The sequence below is a fragment of the Solea senegalensis genome, linkage group LG18 (genome assembly GCF_019176455.1).
Source record: "Solea senegalensis isolate Sse05_10M linkage group LG18, IFAPA_SoseM_1, whole genome shotgun sequence".
Lineage (NCBI taxonomy): Eukaryota > Metazoa > Chordata > Actinopteri > Pleuronectiformes > Soleidae > Solea > Solea senegalensis.
This window is the reverse complement of record NC_058041.1, coordinates 16,518,658-16,543,864: the sequence shown is the minus strand read 5'-3', so window position 1 is coordinate 16,543,864 and position 25,207 is coordinate 16,518,658. Positions and strand designations below refer to the sequence as shown.

The 25,207-nt window shown below is 40.4% G+C and overlaps 3 protein-coding genes and 1 long non-coding RNA gene across 5 annotated transcripts in view; all 4 read left to right on the top strand.

Moving 5' to 3' along the window:
• The first annotated feature begins 1,218 nt into the window (after nt 1–1,218).
• Nucleotides 1,219–6,082, top strand: LOC122759718 (stonustoxin subunit beta-like). The gene is made up of 5 exons (XM_044014754.1): nt 1,219–1,440; nt 3,009–3,041; nt 3,137–3,202; nt 4,400–4,542; nt 4,672–6,082. The coding sequence occupies exons 1-5, from the start codon at nt 1,395–1,397 to the stop codon at nt 5,137–5,139; spliced, it is 756 nt and encodes a 251-aa protein (XP_043870689.1). The 5' UTR covers nt 1,219–1,394; the 3' UTR covers nt 5,140–6,082.
• Nucleotides 6,083–6,987: 905 nt separating this feature from the next.
• Nucleotides 6,988–9,186, top strand: LOC122759432 (stonustoxin subunit beta-like). The gene is made up of 5 exons (XM_044014317.1): nt 6,988–7,091; nt 7,436–7,480; nt 7,568–7,630; nt 7,737–7,876; nt 7,968–9,186. Exons 1-5 carry the CDS (start codon nt 7,040–7,042, stop codon nt 8,376–8,378), a joined length of 711 nt encoding a protein of 236 aa, XP_043870252.1. The 5' UTR covers nt 6,988–7,039; the 3' UTR covers nt 8,379–9,186.
• Nucleotides 9,187–16,241: 7,055 nt separating this feature from the next.
• On the top strand, nt 16,242–17,596 carry LOC122759206. The gene is made up of 2 exons (XR_006358246.1): nt 16,242–16,383; nt 17,314–17,596. It is a non-coding gene; the product is annotated as an uncharacterized LOC122759206 (long non-coding RNA).
• Nucleotides 17,597–19,220: 1,624 nt separating this feature from the next.
• Nucleotides 19,221–25,207, top strand: part of si:ch211-234p6.5 (pleckstrin homology domain-containing family A member 7) — a 30,510-nt gene continuing 24,523 nt past the window's right edge. The window contains exons 1-2 of one of the 2 annotated variants that reach the window (XM_044013873.1): nt 19,221–19,484; nt 19,580–19,673. The gene's annotated coding sequence lies outside the window, so the exon portion shown is untranslated. The other variant, XM_044013874.1, reaches the window with a different exon arrangement.

Genomic DNA, 25,207 nt, shown 5'->3' with positions numbered 1-25,207 from the left:
CAAATAACACACAGACACACACACACAGACAGACAGACACACACAGAGACAGACAGACGTAAAATGGTTTTAGTTTTTCTTTCTGGGAGGCTGCACACCACATTTTCCCCTTAACAATTATTTGATTTAATATTGTTTCCTTAAAAGTGTAATAACTGACCTACCAACAGTGTTGTAATGTAACAAAGTACAAATATTTTCAGTACAAAATTCACTTATTTACTTTGTCATTTTTATTTACTATCTTATAACTATCTATATAACTATCTTTGTTACTTGTTTTGGCATTATGGTCTGTATTTATATAGAGCTTTTCTAGTCTTGATGAGACGCTTTACGTGACAGTTTTGCCATTCACTCGTTCATTCACACGTCTTTCATACCCATTCACACATTGCAACATGGGGTTAAGTGTCTTGCCAGGAACTGAACCCACAGTCTTCCAGTTGAAAGACAACTCTCCCTACCACCAAGCCACCATGGCTCAATCCTAACACCTCACTTTTTTAATAATTTTACTTCTAAAATTTAAGTACATTTTGTATCAGAAAATGACTTTTAATGTCATATACTTCAAGACTTTTACTGAAGTAATACGTACTTGTACTTTTACTCAAGTATCTCTTTGAAGTACTTCATACAATACTGCCTATCAATGTAAACACGATCAAGAAATCAGGATATCTGTGTTTTTTCATCACTTTTTGAGGTTTTTTTTTGTGTGTGTGAATAAAATGTACAACCTGATTGATCTGTACATCATTTCCAAACGGCATTTGCGAGCAAATATTGCATTTATGCAAAAATGTCATAAACAACGGCAACAAAAAAAAGCAAATCCGTTGTAATGTTTTAATGTAAGAGCTGGAGAATGAGATCATAATGCGATGATGGTGTCAGTGATATAAAGCCTACACTTTCACACTATTAATAACTTGATTATGGTTGTTGTTGCACTTGCACCTGTTTGATGTCCAACATCAGGATTTGTCACGTGCAGGTTTTTTATTGTGCATGTGTGCGTATGTCTTCATATCCCGTGGCACTAAACCACGCTTTAGTGCCACAACTAAGCAATGTGTGGAGATCAAAGGTGCCGGTGAGTGAGAGGGCGGGGTTTACTTGATAACCGGGGTATGCTAAGGACACGTCCAACCTTTTTAAGGGAAAAAAACAAACTCACAGCTCCCGTTACACGACCCGTGTCTCCTCCCCTTCCTACTGGCAGCTTATGTCCACGCCACCAGCTGTAATTCCTTTGCCTCTGTGCGGCATTAAAGGTATATAAGCACGGCATTAAGCTGTCATGCACTGGACCCGAACAGAGACTCATCACGCTCTGTGACATCACTCTGAGGCCTTTCAGTTGAGTCCAACCTCAGGCTGGAATCAAGATGCCGACGACAACGAGGCTGATTTCTGATACCAAGTCAGATAAAGGTGAACTTACATTTTCTGGATCTCATGCAGTTTCACCGCTTATCATATTTAAAACTTAAAAAGAGATAATTTAGATTTTAAACCCACACTGTTTGTTTATGGAGAGCATTTTATCTTTCCTGATTTGAAGATTTAAAATGCTGCATGTACAGTGCTCGTGCTGAAAGTGGAATAATGGTTCTGATATACAGATTTTATTATGACAAAAGTAAAACGGATACATGGAACAGGGCAAGATGGAGGCAAATGATGACCTCTATAAGGGAATATGAAAAAGTTCAAATGTAGACTGCGTTAGAGTCGTACGACAAGCTTGCGTTTGCTGTTACTTTCCTGCATTGTGTACATTGTAGTGTTACGTTAAATGAAAATGTTGCACATGTTAAAACAAATCCGTCAAAAACTTGGATTTGACAAACCACAGTTGTAACGAGGCCGGTCGTAGCAGTTGTTTTTCAGCGGCTGCTTCTATATCCAGACGCGTGGCGTAACGTTCTCGCTCGGTCTCTGTGGACCGGCAGTCATCAGAGATAAATGCCAGCTCATTTGGACATGACAGACATTCTCCAGGGCGTAAAAATAACTGTTAAGTTTGAAACATGTAGATAATGATGACAGGTAGATTTAAAAGCTTTGGGAGTGCTGAGATAAACGCAACACATTATTTATGTTTGTTGGTTTTGACTTAAATCTGCGAGGATTAAATGACTCTTGAGAGAAGTAGTTCTGAAACAGTTGTATTACACCAAAGCCTGTTATGCAACAATGATCGGTTACTTTGAGTAAGTCAAGTTTATTTGTGTGGCAACTTTCACAACACAAATGTTTAGACAACACACGAATCAGGGCCGTAAAACAAGTCATTCTGAAAGGTTTACACAAGGAATAAAAACCTTTAATGCTTGCTCATGAAAAGTATGGTAACAGGAGAGCATTTCCTAAATTACGTCACCTCTGGTCCTGTTTTAAAAGAGGAGCGAGCAAGTTTTCATCACTTTAAAACATTTCCAGGTTTTTTACAAGTTACAAATGTAAATTTCCCCCAATAAATGATGTCAGTATCATTTCACAGGCTTTAACTGCGGTCACTCTCAATATAATACTGTATTTTTATATTTTCTCTGCCAAATCATCTCCTAGAGAGGAAGAAGCTGTGAGAAAATAAAAGTACCACAGGTGTATTTATTAATTATTAGTTAGACTGGAAATTGTATGACGTTCTTATGCAGGGAAATACTTAGAAATGACGGTAACAAGTAGCATAGCTATTCAAATGTTGGTCATGTGATTGATGGCAGCAGAGCAACAAGTGTCACGCTGAGCTGGATTCTGACCGAAGCATGTGTGTGAGGTGTCTCATGATATGTGAGGTGATATGATGATCTGACTGAGGCAGATAGTTTTCTAAGTATACACATTTTACAGAGGCTCATCGCCTGTTGAGACACCTGGTGTGTACTGTAACCTGCAGCATTTATGTAACAGCTGACTATTTCCATCTCCGTTGCTCTGTTGAAGAAACAACAACAACACAGTTTTGTTTTTGTGCGTTTTTTTTTTTTTTGCAGCAAAGAAGGTCAAAGCAGGAAACTCACCCCTGGGTATGACAGTGATCTGAACACACGGTTTGCTTTTTGAATACAGTTTGTCGTCGTGACTTAAACCCTGACCTGTCGTCCTGTCACTCACTCCACAGAGAGACAGACTCCGGTGTACGAGCCAAACATCCCTGAACCCAAATGCAGAGCTGATCTAATCAAACGTGAGATTTGTGTTATTCCTCCCAGCCAGCGTGTCCATGTGGGCCTCAGAAGTGTTTTACTCAGGATTTCCATGGTGGCCCACTTAGTGCCCTTTCCAGGCTACCTGGCTACAAAGTGGGTATTAGGCAGGGCATGGGCTTGAAGTGGGCAAATTATGCAGGTGCCATATGGTTGTAAGTAACATTGGCTCTGTCCATGTCCAGGTGGAGCCACCATGTAACCCACAGACAAACCCAAAATAGAAGCTTATACTTCAATTTTGACCTTAATTGAAACATTTAGTTGTTTCATTAAGCTTTTAATTATGCGTTAAAGGTGACATAGAATGCTTGTATCACACATGTTAGTTATGGAGGTCTACTTACATATATGAACTTGTTTTCATGGTTAAAAACCTCCTAATCGCTGCAAACGAGCCGATCAAAATATCTCCTCACTGACGCTCTCGTCAGCCGCGCTGTTTCAGACCAAAACCACACCCCCAGACCGTGGACTGTGTTGTGATTGGCCAGCCAACGAGAGCTTTCCCACTGTCCTGTGATTGGCCAGGTACCTGGAAGTGACGTAATAGATAGGCCAGCTCTCAGATACACAGCTCCCCCTCTGGCACGGTGGATGCTCTGCATCTCAGCAGCTACAACGAGAGTAGTTCTTCTTCTTCTGCGGTTGAATGTACGCAACCGGATGTGCCCGGACTAGTGCCCGCACCAGGAGGCGCTACGGTGGTGAGGATTTTTGATGACGACATCAAATTAAGGAAGTGCCCAGGAAAACAATACAACACTATTCATAAACGAGGTCATGACGCAGATACACACACAAACGCAGCGTTAATTGGAGCTTCCGGTCTATGTCACCTTTAATTCCATACTGTTCAACAATTCAATAGCAATAAAAACGGTCTATTTTTGGCTGATCTCTTTCTTTGAAAATCGTATATGGTCTAACCTTTATATGTATATATATATATGTAAGTCCATGCGCCAAGAATATCTCTGTCACTCAGTTGACAGATGCACGTCGCCGCGTACCGTACTGTGAACCATAGGTATGTTGAAATCAGACAGAAAACTAATTTATACAACAGTCAAGTGCCTCCCACTGACTGCACGTCACTGTCCTGGACATGCTGGCTGGAAGCTCTTTCACCAGTTTTCACAATTTGGTCCAAATCTGACTCTTAACTTCACCCCCAGACTGGATCAACCTTTCCCTGGACGACAGGACGGCCAACAGGACACTGTGGGTCTCAGAGAGAGGGACTAAAGTGGCTCGTATGAGCGATGATCTCAATTGTCCCGTATTGGACAGACCAGAGAGATATGAGTACTCTCCACAGGTATGCTAAAAAATGGATAGTTGTCAATAGCACGGATACAACTCTTTCAAGCATGGAGCATACTCAATTCTTTTTGACTCTGAAGATCATCCCTTAATTGTGCTCTTTTTCTCATACATGCCCCACAAGGTCCTTTGTAAGGAAGGCATCAAGGGCTTCCGAGGCTACTGGGAGGTGGAGTTTGTAGGGTGGGTCGTAGCCGGTGTTGCGTACGAAAAAGCAGGAAGGAGGAACAGCCACGGATCCTGTGGTCTGGGAGAGAACGAGGAGTCCTGGGGCCTTGGCTGGTGTGGCACCAGTTATCATGCCTGGCACAACGGCTCCAACGAAGAGATCAAGGACATTCCCAAGTGTTCTATCATAGGCATATACCTCGACCAGCCTGCTGGTGTCCTCAATTTCTATGCTGTGGAAGAGGTGGAGGAGGGTGAGGAGGGTGCAGGAGGGAAGGAGGTTAAAATCTTGCACCAAGTGAGGAGCTCCTTTACGGAGAGGATGATACCAGGTTTCTGGATGGGGACTCACTCTGAGTGTTCCATCGTACAGAAGCAGGATACTGGAAAAACATCAGAAGCGTGTGAAAGTCAGAGCTCATGAGATGAAGACCGTGAATTCAATTCAGTTCAATTCAATTGAACTAAATCTGGTTCCGTCATTAGTTTTCTACCACTTTCATGGGCAGTGGGGGTTTTGCAGGGGGCTGGAGCCACTCCCAGCGGACATAGTGTAACAAGCAGGGAAGGACAGGTCACTAATCCATCAGACAAACAACCATTCACTCTCACATTCTCACCTAAGGGCAATTTAGAGAGCCTCACAGATGCACTTCTACATCTGTGACATTTAGACACTCAGAGCATCTGCCCTGAGTGTCCATCCAATCTATGACTTACTTTTGGTCATGGAACTGTTGGTGACATTACTAAAAGTGTGAGCCAACAGTGAATATCCACAAAGCCTAACTGGGCTATTTATCCTAAACCTAACCTGAGTCCTTTTCTTGGCCCTAACCTTAACCTCTAAGATCTAAATGTGCCACCAGTGTGTTTACATTGTCTCTTTCACTTGTGCGGATTACTTGCACAAGTGAAAGAGACAATATAAACCCACATTCAACAACCCTTTTACGTGACCCAAAAAAAACCTCCTGTGACCCATCGGTGGTTCCCAAACCAGACTTTGGGAATCACTGATTTAGAGATTAACATGCAGGAGAACATGCAGACTCCACACAGAAAGGCCCCTGCTCGAACCAGGAGCCGAACCGAGAGCGGAGCCGGTGACCTCGTCGCTGTGAACCAGCACAGATGAGCTACCTTCTCATTCTCATTCTGTGCCAGAGTTACAGTAAAACAGTAGTTACAGATGAACCTTTATCCCCCTCTCTACAGAACAAGGTTTATATTAGAATATATTATATTTTTCTATCACTTTATGGTTGTTGTTTGCTAATTATATGGCGTGTCGTCTAGTTGAGTGATAATATGTGTATGTCAAAATGTCACATGTGCAATAGTTTGAATAAATACATAAACGCATACCTGATGTTGTGTTTGTTGTTGTTAATACAACTTACAATGAATTCATCTCCTCCATCAATGGAGGTTGTTTTACATAATCTGGACCACAAATACACGAAACCTCAATATTCACCAGAAACAGTTCTCACGTGACCCAATGTGGTAAAAATAACTTCTTGTCATTGAAATGTCATTTAGCGGCCCTTAATGCAAGATTATTGTGTTATACCTAATTGCACCTGTACAGGGTAACAGTGCTACGTGAACAAAATAAATACCCGTATTGAATCCAAACATGATGACATCATGACCACTAGCTATTCCTTCATACCTCAACCCCACAATTCAGGATGGGTTCCAAGTGGGTTTCCATGGTGGCCTCACCCATGGTTGCCCACATGGGAAGCCCATGCCCACTTAGTATCCAGGCAGACTGGGGAGATTGTTATCTAGTCATAGTTTCTGGAAAAATGTAAACAACATTTCTTATTCTTATTTTATTGTTAATATTTCTATTTTCTCTTTTAAAATTGTTATTTATATATTTGTATTTTGCACCAAGGGAGTGGCACCCAAATTTCGTTGTCCACAAAATAACGACAATAAAGGCTATTCTGATTCTGATTCTGAGGGTTCTAAGCTGGCTTGAAGTGGGCAAACAAGGATGGGGCCACCATGAAAACCACAAACAAACCCACACATATTGTCAGCCCGAATATAACCATTATGGGGCCGGCATGCTGGCAGCGGTATACAGTACCTTCAACTGTATTCTGCGCTTATGCTGACAAAAGTGACACGGCCACTGGTGTCATGTGTCTCTTTTAGGCCAACTCCTTCAGGGTTAGGGGCCCGGCCTCATCGTCTCTCAGGGTCAGAGGCCCCCGCCTCATCTTCTCGCAGGGTATATAAGTCAAGGGAAAGACCAGGACTTTGCTCTTGCACCTGGACAGGGATTACAGGCTCACAACGTCACGATGCCATCCAGATCTAATTCTGCAGTAATCCTCTCTGAGACGAGCAAAAAAGGTACAGCCATTGATGAATAATGGAAAGTAAAATCAATATATTCATCATAAAATTGATCAATTTGCCTTTGCAAGGAACATAAAATGTATGTTACTGTTCCAAAGATTCTGCACTTGAAATAACTCTAACTTTACGTTTGCTGGAATCTTTGCGAGATCAGTGTTAACGTCACTCTCATAGTATGTGTGTACATAGCAGTATGTGTATATTAACTCCAATTTAAACTCATTTACAGTTTTGAAAATATGCCATAAAACTTTGCATTCATAAGATACTTTCCAAATGTTTGAGTCTTTCATTGTCTGTGTGTGAAATAACATTTAACTGTTGCTCTTCACATTTAGAAAAAGATAAAGTGAAATCCCACAAAAAGGAGAAGCCAAATGCAGGTAATGTATATCATAAATGTCCTTTAATATACAAGCGTTGTTTGTTTGTTTTCCTCTGTTTGTTCACTCTTTTGATCATTTTTGCAGAAAATGCTTCTGTTTACGTGCTCGGTATCCCAGAGCCAACAAGAAGAGCCGAGCTTATGAAGCGTATGAGCAGATTTGATGATTTCTTTCTTTTTTAATCTTGAATATACACTATACTGTATGTATATTTGACGGTTAACTGATATTGTTGCTTAATTCTCTCCCACAGACTGGATGAATTTGTCGTTGGATGATAAAACCGCCAACAAGATGTTGTGGATTTCTGACAATGGGTCTAAAGTTTCTCGCAGAACTGAGGAGGTTTGTCCTGTTCTGGATCGACCGGAGAGATACGAGTACTCTCCACAGGTCAGTCAGGAGATGATGCAGGTGCAGCTAAAACCTGGTGAAAACAGTTCCCGTTTTTAAATCTTTCTTCTTCTTCTTCCCCCCCCCAAAGGTTGTGTGCAAAGAGGGTCTGTGGAACATGAGGGCATACTGGGAGGTAGAATACTCAGGCTGGGTGGTAATTGGAGCCACCTATGAAGGAGCAGGAAGGAGGGCACATTCTGGACCAAGTGGCCTTGGAGAAAATGAGGAGTCTTGGGGAATGTGCTGGTCAGGGTCCTGTTACCAGATCTGGTTCAATGGTGTCAACAAAGACATAGACAATGTCCCGTATTGCACCACTATTGGAGTTTACATTGACCAGCCGGCAGGGATTATAAATTTTTATACTGTAACAGGTGAGGGATCAGAGAGGGAGGTCAGGCTGTTGCATAACATTAAGGCCACCATCGAGAAGAAAGTTCTTCCAGGTTTTTGGGTGGGAATTCAGTCGTCCTGCACATTACTGCGGAAAACAGAGTGAACAGCTACCTGAAATAAGCTGAACTTTCCATGTCATGATTTTATTTTGCGAGCTGTTGAAAGAAAACCATTTATTTATTTATTTACCACTTGTACTCGTTCTATTTTCCTTGACTTTGTATACTATGCACTTGGTTCAGTAGCATAATACTGGATATTTTTGAAGTGTAATGTCATTTGTGAAATTTGAGTAGGACTTAAATAACATTGAAGGATTTAAGAAGCTTTAGTCTTTATTTGAAATTTACAAGGCATACAAAATACCCAGACATCAAAAAGTATGACAAACAAACAGGCCTGATATTCATTGTAGTTTGTAGAGCCAAGACATAGTGAACATGCATGTGATGCATGAGAATATCCAACATAGGCTTTTGTAAGAAGAATTAAAAATAAAAAAAACAACATCTTTAAGGGATTTTACGTACATTTAAAGTGTTTTCATTTGCTCAATAAAGTTGGACTGTTGACATATCCATATATAACTGTGTACATATACTAATATACTGGACTGTAGTATGTATCTAACACCCAAAATGAACTCAGTCCAAGATCTAAGAGAATGTGGTGGCTTCCAGTGAGCTGCATTTACTGATTGTTAGTGGGCAAGGGTGGCTCAGTGGAATAGTTAGTCGCTTTTCAAATGGAAGTTTGTGGGTTCAATCCCTGGCTCCGTTAGTCCATGTGTCCTTGAGCAAGACACTTAACATGACTGGCCAAAAAACTGTGGTGTAAAACAGCTGTGAGTGGTCATCGAACTTGAAAAAGAGTCATATAAATAAAAACCATTTCGTTGATGTACAAAACAAGCTCTGTGTCAACTCAATTCCAAAAAACATGAAGATTGTTACTCCGTTTGTCTTGATATAAAAGAGATCTAAAGGCGAGACATGGACAAGCATTTGTCAGTTAGGAATGTGACTAACAATTAGGTTCATAATCAATTAATCTATATACATGTATATATATATATATATATATATATATATACATATATATATAAAAAATTGATCAATCAATTACCTTTTTTTGTCCACAAACCAAAATCAAGATTTCTTTGTTCTATGGAGCAAAGAAGCCAGTTAATGTAAAAAAAAATCACAGAATTTGTTTTCATTTTTAAACATCAGATGCACATAAATCAGTTATTGATTATTCAGACATGCAATTTCTACATCACAGACCATTGTTAGGATTTTCCCACCGCTTTGATGATGAGCAACACCCTGAAAGCACTCAGGTGACTGATGCATGGGTGCAGTGATGATCTTAGCAAAGGTGCTAACATCATCACTGCAAAGCCACTCACTCACTCACCTCCCAGATGTAGGGAGGGAAAAAAGGAATGTACACAGCCTTAAGGCCCCGGTACACTTCCTCGTCCTTCCCCAGTCTGGGCTATCTCCGTCCATGAGTTTGAACCCCAAAAGGCGTCCTTGTACTCCCGGTGAGAGTACCTCCGAGTCCTCACCTCCTCCGCCAGCCTCTCATCTTTCAGATCCATAGCGTCGTTTCCTCTGCAACTACTTCTTCTGCTCAATGAGTGGAGCTTATACTCCACCTACCTATTGTGTGCAGCTCCAAAATCTGGGCTGCAAATGTAGTCTGCGTGCTGCGCGTTGATGTTGGGTATACCACGGTCTTTACACTGCTCCCAGTTGTGAAGAACTGTGCTCAAGATGACAGATAAAATCAAATGACCTGTAACATATGTATTAGTTCAGAGCAGAGCAGAAATGATTTATGTTACATGGGAGGCTGCATCATAATTATGCTCAGTGTGCAAAGAACGATACATGCTTTCACATCAGTGTCTCCAAAAGTCTCTAATAACTACAAAAATGTGATACGTCTCCCGTGAGTCAAGAGTCACTAGAGGAGTCTGAATACTAGCAAAATATAGCGACAACGTGGGCAACATTGAAACAGCCGCAGCACACAGCCCCGCCCTTCTAGAGTTCCTGGTAACGCTTAAGATTAAAGACTGAATATTCCTTACACCAGATACGGAGAACGGAGAGGCCGTCCTGTCTGTCTGTCTGTCTGTCTGTCCATCAGCACCTCGGCTGGAGCCAGAAATGCTACAGTTGCTGTGAAAGTTCCAGGTAGAGTTCACACCAGTGATGTTGTCGCTCCAGAGTTCACTGGCACGAGGTCTGAGAGGTCACCTCCTCCGCGCGGTGTCCAGTGATCTTGAAGTGAGCTCACGGGAGCATAAACGCTCCGGGGCTTTTGCTCAACAAGACGAGCGTCGTCTCATCTTTACTTGTTCGCTCAGATGTTCTACTGGACGACCACTGTGGGCAAAGATGGTGCATGACCACATTAACTGCTTCTCAAATATTAGTGCTCATGCACAACATTGATCCGCTCTGGATTTAGCTGAAGAGTGTGAAGCGTGAGAATCACTCCCCGCTGGGTGAAAGGGTTTCGCTTTGACATGTGAGAGGTTTTGCAGCATGAAGATCACTCTCCTGCACTGACAGCTGGGGCCCTGCTCCTGCCGCCTTCACACCTAATGCGTGAGCTTACCAGGGGCTCAAAGTGAGGAACTCTGACAAAAACAAAGCGTTCACACAGGTGGAGGCCCACTGCATCATGCCATGGACATGCTGCCCAGCCAGCACACGTGTGCCCCATAAGGGTTAACAATATGAGTCTGTAGTTTTCATGGTGGCCCTACCTGTGTTTGCTCACATGAGCTTCCCATGGCACCCATTTTTACTGAAACCACATGGAACCTGCATAGTTTGCACACTTCAAGCCCATGCCCACTCAGTACCCACTTATTAGCCTGTGCGTGAAGGCCTTCTACCGGGTCCTCCAGCTTCCAAAAACATGCCGAGGACACTCTAAACTGCCCATAGGCATGAGTGTGAGAGTGAATTATTGTCTGTCTCTGTGACGGACTGGAGACCTGTCCAGGGCGTGTCATGCCTTCTGCCCTGAAGTCAGCTGGGATTGGAGGATAAAGAGGTTGAAAATGAGTGTGTGAGGGGGAGAGTGACCCAAAGCAGCATGTGCTTACAATTATCTGTGGTTTGTAAAATGTGCAGTGGCAACATGTGATTGGAGATCTTAGTTGTATATAACTCTATATTTAGATTTGAGTCAATTTGGTTGACTGTTGTATCTTTAACATGTATAACTTCTTCTTCTCCATTTTCCGTATCGCACTACAGCGCCACACACAGGCCTGGCATATGTACTAGTCATTTTGCGGCGATTCCGTGTGGGTGACAACATTTCCTGAAATGTTGTCGTGTCTTGTGTGTTTCCTGCACGTTGAATGTAAACAGACAGACACGACGCACATACAGAGAACTTGTATCTTTATTCCTGTTATTGCCGTATGGGCCCCAAGAGGCTGGAGCTGCCACCCATCAATCGAAAAGCCTTTACCCAACGAACATCAGAGCTATATGTACATATGACAGCTGAAATACACCTGTGGACATCCAAGCATGATATATTGGATGCTGTGGTTTCCTGTGATGAGCGTAAGTGAGAATTTACAGTCAGCAGATAAACCTTTTTGACAGGCACAAATATCCATCACGAACCACGTCAAACAAAACTGGAGACCGCGATCCAAGAATAATCACACACCGAGCGCCAGTGACCCACAGGTTTGTGCATGTATGTGTGAGATTATGTAAGGCATGTGAGCGAGTGGTAACTCTACGCCTTTCATGGGCAAAGTGCTATAGGCTATAAAGAGTAAGTGGCATATATAGTGTTACATATTGGACATAGGGGACACTGTCCTACCTTTCACTGCTTGACACAAAATAAACTCCATAAAAAAGAGGGGGGGGGACATTGTTTTGTCGTTGTGGACCAACGTTGTCTTGGTCCATAAACAAAGTAACAAGTGTTAAACGTATGTCACAGGCATGATGTCAAACGTGATTCATGGCCTTCACGTGAACACTTGTGCAGCAGCAGCAGCAGCAGCTCGATGGTATGCATTTAACAGCTGGTTCTGAATGACATCTCCGCTCATTGAGCTCCTGTGATATTATTATTCCCAGCTGCTTAAACACCACACTATCACTGATGATGATGATATGCAGCACTCATTTGTTCTGACACTAATAGTCCCTGAAGATTTACAGTCACGCAGCTACTGGTCCACGTTTAAACTGTCTACAGGCTAACACTGTGTTCACGGAGATCCCTGCTCGCACACACACACACACATACACACAGTCTGGTTTCCATGACTTCAGAGGACATTACATTGACTTACATTTAATTCCTGGAGACTAAATCTAATCTTAATCTTAACCGTAACTAGGACCAGAGAATGTCCTGTAACTAAGTACTTTTACCCATTTTTCCAGAATAACTTCCAATATCTGACAGAAGAAAAACAAAAAAGAAAAAAAAAAACACTCTAGTTGTACATGAACACCAGATTTTTTGTGTTAAATTTGAAATTTGAACAGCATAAAACATAATTAAAATAACATTTTTGTCTCAATGTCCAAAAACAGGGCAAAGAATGGAAACCAAGGTGTACAGGTGTTCTTCCAGCTCTCTCCTTTCTGGTGATAATGACACTGATTCTCCAGTAATAACCACAGCTTTCAGAAACCCTTTCATATTTCCCGGTAGCACAAACTGTCGTGGAATTGCAGTAATGCAAAGTGCACATGCGCAAACGTGTCGTCTGTGATACGCTCGGTGTTAAAGGGTTAACCCTTAGTGCTCACATAGCACAGATCTGTGCCACAGGTGCACTCATGGTAAATTGCTGTGGGAATAATATACAACTCCTTATGTGGACATCCTGGGGGCGTGTGTTTATAGGTCACATATTCAGGCTTTAAAAAATGTGTTTTTTTTATGTGTTGTTGAAAGTTGTCAAAGTTATGATTCATTTTACATCACATTTCAGTAGTGACACAAAGTAGCAATAATTGTGCAGACGTCACAAAAGGCAGCGTTTTTATTTTCTTTTTGTTCATAGAAACGAGCCAAGTGAACTTTGAACTGTGACGTATTTCCAAATTTCACAAATTAAATCCGATTTTAAACATTTTGAGTGTTTTTTGCTCAGGTGCCTTTATACAGTTTGCGAAAATGATTTTTTTTTTTCCCCATCAAATTGCCATGGCTGTGCTGAGAAAAAAGGATATAAGTCGATATTGCACATTCTTATAGCCTCTGTATATACTGCAGCAGCCAAAATGCTATGTGTTCTAAGAGTTAAGCAACTTTACTCCACATTTTATTATTCTACATTGTATTATCTTTTTTATTCTTTTCTTAGATAGATTGCATTTATGTATTATAGCAAATTAAAATTGATCAACCGAGTCCCCTTGAGCCCGTGCCCTTGGAGCACTCACACACACTAGAGCAAACCCTAATCTAACCCTAACCTGAACCATAAACCAACCACAATTCAAATCTCATCACAAATAAGACTCTGCCTCAGGACCAAAAAATTTAACAAATACAAACACACACACACACACACACACATACATATTACTTGCACTTACTATCTACATATGCACTAGATAGATAGATAGATAGATAGATAGATAGATAGATAGATAGATAGATAGATAGATAGATAGATGCATTAGATGTGAAAAATGTTGAAACAGTGCCACCTCCTGGTTTTTAGCTGTCTGTACAATAAATGAAACACATCATGTTATTCGTATTTATATCATTTCATATATTTTATTTGAAACATTTATCAAATCTATCTAACTTTTCTGCTGTGACCTGAAAAAAGTTCATATATATATATATATATGTATATGTGTATATATATATACATATATGTATACATATATATTAATTAATTGTAGCTATAGTTTCATGTCACTTTTTATGTCATTATACCATGTAACCTTATTTACCACAAGCATCTTTTTTGGCAGGGCTCATACAGAACTGATTACATTAACAGTGTCAAGGCAGCTTTTAATAAAACACAGAAGGTGGATTCAAGATTCAAGCATAGAGCAAAGAGTTTAAATAGATTTTGACTATATATTTGAGGTTTTTATCATGAAAGAGCAGAAAAAAAGTAAAAAAAATAATCCAGAAATAAGCACCACACAGCAATTCAACAAGAATACAGAAACATAAATCCTTACAAAATGCTGATATAAATGCACATGCTCTCATTAACAGTTAGATTGACAGCATTATGGCTGAATGAATCTAATTGCTTGTAAAATTTAAGTCTAAGAGAAGAACAGAAACACAGTTTTCCTCTTCTCTCTTTCTTCTGAAAATCAGAGGAGTGGAATCAGCTGTCACTGTCTTTAAAAGATGCATATTTCAAATATGTTTACATTACATTGCTCTTAATATTTTTTTTTTCTGTTGCACATTCATAACAGATTTATTTTTATTTCATTGGTTTGACTCATAATAATTCATATTATGATGGATATAGGCCACTTGGTGGAGCTGGTGCATTGAGCGTTCTGAACCAGCCTCTGTTTGATTCTGGTCTGTGGCTTTTTCCTGTTTGTCTGTCTGCCCTGAAATACTGATTTCCTTTCTGTACTTCACACCAGTATTTGGGACGACTGTTAAGTCGACTGTTCGACTGTTCCATTGCCTGTTTTAAACAGAACTATCTGTACCCCTTGTGATGGGGTCACACCAGAGTTTACCACCCGCAACTTGAGTTGAAAACGTTTAACTTTGTGCAAAAACGGATCAGTGTTGAGATTCTCCGACTGATGTCACATCCTTGACATGACATATGCACACAGAAATGGAATTAAATGTAAAATGGAAAGTTTCCAGAAGTGTCTCTGTCCACACGGAACCCCCCAAAACAACTCAAGCCCCTGAGCAAGGCACCTAATCTCCATTGCTTCCCGGGCACAGATAAGTGCTGCTCCTGCACTTGGCTTGTGTGTGTTCTCTGATGGTCTGTAATAATGATGATGGGTTAAATCAGGGGTGTCAAACTCATTTTTGTTCAGGGGCCACATACAGCACAATTTGATCTCAAGGGGGCGGGACCAGTAAAAATAGTAAAATAATAGCATAATAACCTATGAACAACAAGAACCCCTTTGTTTTTTCTCCTTTGTTTTACATTTACTGAAGGATAATTTTACAAAACATGAAATTTCTTGAGAAATATAAGTGCAATTTCAACAATATCATGCCTAAATTTACTATTTACACAGCACACTGGATCTATAAAGGCACAAATTTTAACAAATTCATCCTGTGGGCTGATTGGACCCTCTGGCGGGCCGGTTCTGGCCCCCGGGCCGTATGTTTGACACCCCTGGGTTAAATCCAGAGGTCAAATTCACTATCACTAATTGGTGTGTGTGCAAAAAATGCAACCACTAACCAACTGTTACACTGACACAGTTACCACCTGTAAACTGTTGACAAGTTATCAGGGTATTGAGTATTATTTCAGACCAGGCTTTAACTATGTTGCTTTGTTTTCTAAACATGCAAAGTAGGCTGTGCAGTTCCTTGTCTGCCATTGGACACAGTGGACTGAATCTTTCTCTCTTTTTTGTTGAATTTTGTTTCTCTTACTTTAGATTGCCTTTTTTTGTTTGTTTTTTTCCCTAATATTTAGTTACTTTTATTCATTGTTTACTCATTGATGACAGTGTTTCCTGACAGTCGGGCAGCTTTTAGGGCCTGTAGGTAAAACAGGCCCTGACGGTTTATCATATTGGAGTTTCATCCACACGGAAGCGGCTTTATGGGAAAATATGACAACAAATATGCTACTGTAGCAGTATGAGCGGTTCTCTTTTACTTTTCCCCTCGCTCATTTGTGTCGCCATTGTTGGAGTTCCGCTAATCATTGAGGGAGCCGACTCTTCCGCCCAAGTCCCATTGTCACTTCCGGTTTAGAGGTCACATCCCCGGCAGGTATGTTCGTAGTTAGCGCGTTTCACTTCGCTGGTCGTTTAGTTTAGTTATTATGTTGTGTTGTCGGGCGACTGGTTGGGTGCTGCTCCGTGTTCCCTGTGCACGCTGCTGTGGTAAGTGTCATCTCTCTCTGCTCGGTGGTTGGGTGCTACTGGGTGGCTAATGCTAGTGTGGTCACCTGTACATGCTGGCGGCTGCCTGGAGCCCCTCTTCCTCCTCCTCCTCTCGTGAGTGTCTGTTGCTGCTAAAAGAGTTTTACGTATATTGTAAAATACAACCGCAGTAATTGTAACGTACGTAGCAGTCTCTAATAATGTTCTCCTTGATTAGGTGTTATTGTTAACCACCTAATGGGCCGCTGTTGCTTTGTATTCACTGTGTTTGGTGTTCGTGTGTTATCCGGTGGTCGTAGGATGCTTCACCGCTGACTTCCAGCCCAAGTACACGCTGCACGAAGACGATTGTTCAGCCGCAGGCCCGCACGATTCTTTTTTTTGTGTATTGTTCCCCCTTATACAGAGTGAATGAGTGTGTGAAAGTGTCTAACATTATTTTTGGGTATTGTGTCTGGGTTAGATTGGGGTTTGCTTATGTAATTTTATTTAGTTAATTTATAGATTTTGCTTTGTAATTTACTATTTATGCTGTGAATATCAAGTCCATACTGTGTATATTCTGTTTATAATGTACATTCTACATAATATTTTAACTAATTGTTGATAGTTTAAGTGTTAATATCTTGTTATATTGTAATTTTCTACTTTTCTTTGTTGGTAATGCATGTTTATTATTTTTTATCTTTACTGTCTTGCTGCTGTAACAATGTAAATTTCCCCAATGCCGGACAAATAAAGGACTATCTTATCTTAGGTGATTGGGTTTGTTTTGGTTTTCTTTCATCTTCTCTTTTGATAATTGTTCAGTTGTCATATGGTTTATTTAGGCCTGTGACCTGTCCATTTTTATGGTTTTGTTAAGCTTTGGAGTTGAGTTTGTTTTCTTCTGTTTTTTCCACTAATTTGTTGTTATCCTCCCCTTTTCAGTTGCTGTAGGCCGGTGGTGGCGGCACTGGTGGTCTGGTGGTGCCATCCTGGACTGTCTTGCTGTGTTCTTGGGAACGGGTTTTTCGTCACTGAGAGAGTGTCTGCCACGTGTGCCCGGTGATTTTTGTGGTGTTTTCCTTTGATGGATCCCTCCCCTGCCCTAGCCTCGTCCATCACTTTGGCCTCAGCCCTGATTAGATTTTTCCCCCCTTTTTTGTTGGTATGAATGAGTTTTATTGAAATTTTAGAATTAATGTTTAATAAAAGTTTTGTTAACTTGGAACCACGTCTCCTGCCCCCTGAGTAACCTGAACTGTGTGCCTTTTGTTTCCAACAGTAATTCCCAGGGTGGCGTTGTCAAGCTTTTAATATTAGTTTTTTTACCTTATCATCTCCTACCCTCGCCACACTACTTTGGGAAAACAATTATGTGATAGTCCCACCATTTCTCCTGTGCTGATATGCCTATTTTCATTTGGGGGGATTTTCATGTAAAGCACTTTGTTCTACAATTTTTATTTATATGAAAAGGGCTATATAAAAAAAAGTCTGATTCATTAACTGATTTGTGTGGACGGGATTGTGACTGGTGTGGTGCCTATCTGTGGTGGTCCAGCCTGCTGAAGGAGGAACCTACAAGAAGCCTTCTCTTCATTCCAAATTCCTCTAGGGTCTCTGTGACTTAGATTTGTGCTGAGTTGCACCTGATTTTGTACTTGGCATACAAACCACATGAGGCTCTTTTATGTTTAGAAACACTAGGTGAGGTCTGTTGTTCTCTTCTATTTTGGTTTTCTTATTCCCAGCCAACATGTCCATGTGGCCCGCATAAGCGTTCTATTCAGGCTTCCTCTGAGATGAGGTTCCACTTCTGAGAAGTGGGAGAAATCATAATTTTTCATTCATTCTGTGAGAGTGAGTGCGAGAGATCGTCATCGGTGTCGTAATCAAACATGTTTGTGTGACTTCATGTTCTGACATACTAATGGACAGCGGTTTTATTGTTCAAACGTGTTAACACAACATATGCATGCTTGTTTGTGGTGCAAAATGTGTTCGTTTTGTGTCCCTGGCTCTCTTCAGGAACTACTTTTCTCTGCATGGAACATGGGATACCGAACTCTGGGGCGGACCAAGCAAGCGCCTTCTTTTTTTGGTACGGCTGCATTCTTCTCATGTACAGAGCAACCAGCTGCATAGCTCACTGCCTCACCTGCTCCTCATACTAGGTAGCTTCTTGTGCTCATTTCAGGCAAACAGCTGTTGCAACTGCATGACATTGATCCAGGTAGTTTGGTCCACGTACAGTGCAGTGTAAAAGCAAACCAAACTAAATGAAGGTTTTCGGCATTCCCCACTCAATTGAAACGTGTCCCCTGGACGACCCTTGCGTGAAAGTGCCCTATGTCAGACATCTAAAAGTGCATTCACACCAACTCTTCTAAATCGAATCCTAGTGTTTTTTTGAAAGTCTGGTTTGTTTGGGGAGGTGTGAATGTGCTACTGAACTCTGATCCGCCTAAAAATGTGGATCTCGGTTTGCTTCAAAAGAACCAAATGCAGGAAGTGGGCTTCAACGCAGGGCATTGTGGTTAAACGCAACCAAAACATACGTGCGTGTAGAATGATAGCCGGGAGAAATGACTGAGTCCACTGTTACAGCGTATCTCTCGTATGTTCACATAAAATCATAGGATTTGATGCAGCTCCATGTTTTGCTCTGATGTGGAGGAAGCGGAAGTTGTCCTGCATTAACCAACAGGTGAGTCAGTTTTCTTGTTTACCGTTGTCTCGTCTTCTCCTTCAGCAATTATTGAGGCAGCGCCGCCTCAGGCGAGGAGGGGAACACATTATTCGAAAGGTTTGGTTTGTTTCAAAGTGTGAAAGCAAACTCGGAGCGGCTGAATGTTGCAACCCCCAATTGAACCGAGTCCCCAATCGTACCGAGTCTAGCGGAGACTGTTAGGTGTGAAAACAACCTAAAATTATGTCCAAAAATATGAACTATCCCTGTAAAACAAAAAACAACAAAAAACCTGTTGCTAAAGGAGGCCTCTGATGCACTCGTGGCACGCTGGCACCTCAGTGTTCCTCACTTTGTGTGTCCTGATTTCATGGCTTTGAGTGACAGCTCCTGCTGCAGCCGGGGCAGATACAGGCTTCAAGACAAGGTACTGTTTGGCCTAACTTCCCAGACAGAGCAATATGTTTATTAAACTCTGCTTTTTAAGATTTTTAGGCAATTTGTTGGTCTTAACCCTGACAGGGGCACAAAGGCCAGGCAGGGGAAGATGGTGTCCAAGAAGACGGGGAAACTGATCCAGAAAAATACAGCAGCAAACCGTTCATGTTGTTTTAAGGTAATAAGTCTTTATATCTGTGTATTGTCAGTATTGAGTTGCTGTGAGTGTGATTGGGTGTTTGTCTCTGTATGTGGCCCTGACCACCTGTACAGGCTGTGCCCTGCCTTTCACCCTGAATCAGCTGGGATTGGCTCCAGCTCAACCCATGACCCGACCCTCATGTGGAGGATAAAGCAGTTGAGAATGAATGAATGTAGGCACTGTGTGCAGGCTATCCCTCACTAACGTTAAGAAAAAAGAAGTGCTGAATTTGGAGTACATAGGACATCATGATTTGTGTTTTACCAAAATGTAATAACTTTGCATTTGTCTGTTGCTGAAAGTGTAATACATTGACTTTAATAACAGCATTATTTTGTAAAGCCATCTATTTTAATTTGTGTCGTTTTTGTCAGGCTTCCTTCTTCTTCTGAACGATAGGTGATGAGTTGATGATGCAGAAAAAGACCTCGCTGACACAGGACTTGTACTGAACAAAGGGATTTTATTTAGTTACAAGTCAGGCGTCAGAACCAAGCTGCCACAGCAGCTTGGGAGAATGTGCTCCTGCCGAATCTCCGAACAATTCTGCCTCAGAAAAGCAAAACCAACACTATATAGATTCTCTAACACTCCTATTTGCAGGCATCACATGTTTTGACCCCCGCCTTTCTCCTGTTTCCATAATACAACAACTTGGAAAACAAGTTGGGTCCAGATATACCATACTGTCCCATGATCTTTACCTTGGACAATATCACCATTTAATCAAACAAGAGACATCTATTTTCCTAACTAACCATATCCAAGACAGACCCTCAAGCTTCTTGTCCTATACAGGATGCCTATTGTACAACGTATGGTCTGACTTGTCATGTGTCCAAGAGATCCTCTTGTCTCATGTTTACTTATTAATGTAAATCTTTAATACGTTTAAGTATTAAACATTAGTTGTGTTAATGTGTTCTTCTTAGTTCATATACTTCATTCCCCCCTTCGAGACTCCGTAAAGTCTCGAAAATGCAGAATAATTAACACAACTATGTTGCTTAGTTGCTTCAACATAATAACGCTTGCCTGCTTGCTTCAACAAAATTCCCTTCATTCAGTCTTTTATCTAACTTGAGGAACAGTTTGAAACTTCAATTTTAGGATCAGCTAATTGAGTAATATTCTATTTGATGTCCTATTTGCACATTATTTTAACTATTTTAGACTAGGTAAACTAATCATCTATCTTACTTAAATCAAATTCGGCTACACTTAGCCACATCCGTCGATCTCCTTCCAGCCACACTTCTTTAAGACAAATACTCTTTAAGTGTAGGTGTAAGGGAACCTAGGATCAGCTGTTATCTCCCAATCAGAAAAACCACCCCTCCTAAAAGGTGGGAAAAAGACTAGGAAACCTTTTCTAGAATAAAAATTGGAGAAACTCCCATCCTTGAGCCAATTGGGACAAGAAGTCTCCATTAAAATTTTAACAATTACCATCTAATTTTATGATCCTTTGCCAATTGGTCAGATAATTCACATTTTCTCTATCGATGTTATCAAACAGTAATATTGATGCACAAGAAAAAGATTTCAAACATCTATATCAATGTCAGAGATTATATCACAAACACTTTTCTGTATGTAAACCATTCACAATCATATCATTCCATGTGTTATTTGAACTTCAAACTTCAGTAGTGTTGCCTCCTAATACAATGTAATACAATGCAATGTCCATATTGAATTAGTGTATCCCGTTATTGTCCTCTTCATGGTCCACAGTCCATCCTTTCCTTTGCTGCTGTTTTGAGCTGTTGCTCCCTTGTACTTGAAGATGTTCCCTAAAAGAACATTCCAACCAGTTTGTTCGATTGACGCCATGGCATGCTTCTTTAGCCTGGATTGCTGATGATGTTGGTCTCATCACAGTACAGGATTCTTCTTTCACTGGCTCATCTCCACTTCTCTTTGAACCCCCTTCTGGCGCATGGGTTCACAGACAGCTTGAGTCACTCAACTTCCTTGTCTCGAGCAAGGAAACCACCATCTTTTCTGAAAGAAAACAGACCTACAGACAAGACTATGGAGGGCAGTCAGCTAATGTGGGTTATTTGCTAAAAACAATGCAGCAGCAATATTAGCATAGGTCGACCTGTTAGCATTTCATGCAGCATTAGCTCTGGTGTGAATTAGCATGCAATGACTCCACATACGTTCAATTCAGTGTAGTGTTAGTACTCATTTCATTTAACTTGGTTGTCAATATTGCATCACTTCTCTTAAACCAAACCTTGACTTTGAATATGATATGATAGATACTTTCACATGTTGTTTCGTTTCTTAGTTACCTTTAGGAGATTTAATACATGTCAACACAAATACTGATTCAGAAACAATCCATCCATTTTCACTGCTCCATCCTCCACGTGAGGATCTCAGAGATGCTGTCCCAATCTGAGCTGACATAGGCGATAGGTACACCATGGACAGTCAGTCCATCGCTGGGTTACATATAGACAAACAACCACTCACTCTCATACTCACACCTATAGTCAATTTAGAGCATCCAATTCACCTAATCCCCAATTCAGAGATTAAATTTAGTTTGAATAACATTCAGTTAAAATCCAATATTCAATTCAAATCAACAACATTTTTCATCAGCTTTTTCTGCTCCAAGGTTGTCAGATGATACTATATTCAAATGACAAAAACGATTCAGCACTATCACTATGTATTGTTTTATTGATTCTAAAGCCTACAGTGTTCATAACTAAATCGATCTAGGAATGAGATTCTCGTGGAATATTAGACTACTTTTCATACAAAGCTTACAAATGTATTACAATTTTCCATGCACAAATTTCAATTACAAATGTATCTGATTTTTTTTTTCATCATCTCAAATGCAAGTTCATTCTTATAACTTTCATTTAATTTATTTTATTGTTCCAAAACTGTTGCAAAAATGTATTTCCATTATTCCCCCCTCGCACAGTTATACTATAACTTTGCAAGTCCTAAACTAGATTAATCAATGAGAAGTCACATTGAACTTAATTCCAATCTGCTAACATCTTATTACTTTAAACATAGTGTCGCACAGGGGAACAACATACTTACTACAATGGGAGTTAACACTTCAATCAATTGCTCTTTTGAGATCAAATAATCTTTTATCATTGGTTTATAGTCTTCATTGCTGACTCACCCCTTTCCTTAATCAATAAATGTTCACATTTGATTGTCTAATAGTCTGATAATAAACATAAGCTTGTTCACAACATAATTCTTCCCAGTTGATTAATGGAACTTTAGGCAGAAGCCAAATTTGGCATTTTGGTCGTCACTTTTTCAAAAGTTCCCCCCTTTGTAAAAATATTCTCCATTTAAATTTACTGAATTCACACCTTCACCTTGATCAGGCTGAGCTCCACAACCACGTTCCACACAATCAGAGTCAGCTTGTGAACTTGTGCAATGTCTCACAATGTGTCCAGTTTCACCACATCCACAGCACACATCTGGTGTGGCAACATCATTTAAGTCATTGTTCATCGCTGTAAGTGACCTTGTCAACGTCACTGTCCATCACTGGAACTTCTTCTTGTCATGGTCTTTTCAACACCAAAAGCTGTATCTGTGCCAGCTTTCTTGTCATGGTCTCAATTCCCATCTCAAGGATATGTTCACTTTTCAACACCTCTGGGTCTGTTGTAGAGGGAGATTCATACCGCAATGTTCTCCACATCATCTGTTGATAAGCGTCAAATTTAGTTTCATCTGCCTTGGGATTCACCATCCATTTCGGAATTTGGAATGCAGTAGATTCTCCACTGCTGCTGTTCCAAGACCTGGAGTCTCAAAGTGCCAAGCTTTTCTTTCACTGTTTTCTCCTCATATGTTCTCATTCACTCACTAGCCCCTTCATGAATGTCTGGCAGTCTGGACGTCAGCCTCCCAAGGTCAAGTGTGTTATACATTACGACCCTCAGTGCCTTTAATCAAAATAGGATATTGACCAGAATAAAGTCTATATGGTGAGTGCATGTTGGGTCTATATTTTAGATCATATCCTGGCTTTAAATGTAATGTCTTGCTGCAGCTTTCCCTGTTTGTTGGCCTGCAGTTTCCTAATTTATCTATCTACCTAGCCTTTCTCTGTAAAGTGTCATCCCGTGCTGTATAGCAATTTAGCATTTCTGTGTTTGGCTTTTTAGCCTCACTGCAAAAATTTGGAATCAAACATTGTGACCTGTCACTTCTAGAGTTGAAGCAATCTATTATTTCAGAATAGCATGTAGGACAATCAGTAAGTTAAGGTGATTTTAGCTCTGTCTTTAAATCAAATCTCCATTAATGTCGATTAACCCTATAAGTGATTGATACAGCCCTGCAGTCTTCAACAAGCTCTTCTGATTTTCTCCGTTTTGTTTTTATTTATTCATTTTTATTTATTTATTTTATTTATTTATTTTGTACATCCAGCACTATTCTCATATCACTTCTGTATTGTTGGCCTTCTGTCACGAAGAAACCTATTATTACTAATTCTAGTCATCTTTTCTTTTGTCGTTTTCTACTTTTGGCCTATGTTTGCTGATCTCTAATTCAGACTGTCATGTTCCCATACCCATTTAAATCAAACATTCTTCTTTTTGACCAGGCATTCTAATCCTGTATCTCTGTTTTCCCATTTCACTGACATCTTTTGAATGCCTTTCATGAGGTCAGGATGCTTACTCCCCACACCAATGTCTGATGTCATATACATTGTTAATTTTTCCAATATTGTTTATATATAAATCTTGAGATTTGTTACTTTGAACAGTTATTCATTATATTTTTCACTTTTAATGCTACAGCAAAATACAATCAACTTCAGAGACAGCCTAAATATCTGAATTCATCTACCAAATTTAAAATTTCTTTAGCCAAATCTTATTAGTAACTATCCACTTTTGAATTGTGTGTGTGCAGTCTACATACAGTGGCTTTAATCCTGTTTCCTCCTACTCAGAGGAACCGGGGGAGGTGACTGAATGTCAGAGAAAAAGATGATAGGGTAACATAGATAGCCCCACCTATTTCACACGGACTTCTCCAGTCTCATTTCTATCTCAGACAGCGAGGAGAACACTGCTCCAGGCCACGCCCCAAAATCACAAAAATTGTGACTTTACATTAATTTTCCAGTTGCTATTTGCATCATCACTAAAACTTAAGTCAGTAAACAGTGAAACACTATTAATTTATCTTTCAATGTTATTCCAATCAGGTGTAAATTACCATTGTATGTATCTTAACTTTGCAAATAAAAATAATAAATGTCAACACCATCATAAACACCTTGAAGCAGAACACCATTTCCAGATTAGCACATTTGACTTTGTACTTTTTCATTCAAACATTGAAATTCGGTTGCAACATAGATGAGTTTGATTGGCAACACATTTTGGACAACTTTCAGCACAAACACATACTCTTCCAAACACTCTTCGCATTACACACAGAGACACACACAGAGAACAGACTCTTATGTTTACACAGTTTTT

What these genes read in the sequence shown, in the direction of transcription:
- LOC122759718 (XM_044014754.1), top strand. Translation starts at nt 1,395, where the DNA reads ATGCCGACGACAACGAGGCTGATTTCTGATACCAAGTCAGATAAAG. An exon ending in AGCAGGAAACTCACCCCTGG is followed by an intron (nt 3,042 to 3,136) that starts GTATGACAGTGA and finishes CTCACTCCACAG; the next exon opens with AGAGACAGACTCCGGTGTAC. An exon ending in GATATGAGTACTCTCCACAG is followed by an intron (nt 4,543 to 4,671) that starts GTATGCTAAAAA and finishes ATGCCCCACAAG; the next exon opens with GTCCTTTGTAAGGAAGGCAT.
- LOC122759432 (XM_044014317.1), top strand. Translation starts at nt 7,040, where the DNA reads ATGCCATCCAGATCTAATTCTGCAGTAATCCTCTCTGAGACGAGCAAA. An exon ending in CTCTGAGACGAGCAAAAAAG is followed by an intron (nt 7,092 to 7,435) that starts GTACAGCCATTG and finishes CTTCACATTTAG; the next exon opens with AAAAAGATAAAGTGAAATCC. An exon ending in GATACGAGTACTCTCCACAG is followed by an intron (nt 7,877 to 7,967) that starts GTCAGTCAGGAG and finishes CCCCCCCCAAAG; the next exon opens with GTTGTGTGCAAAGAGGGTCT.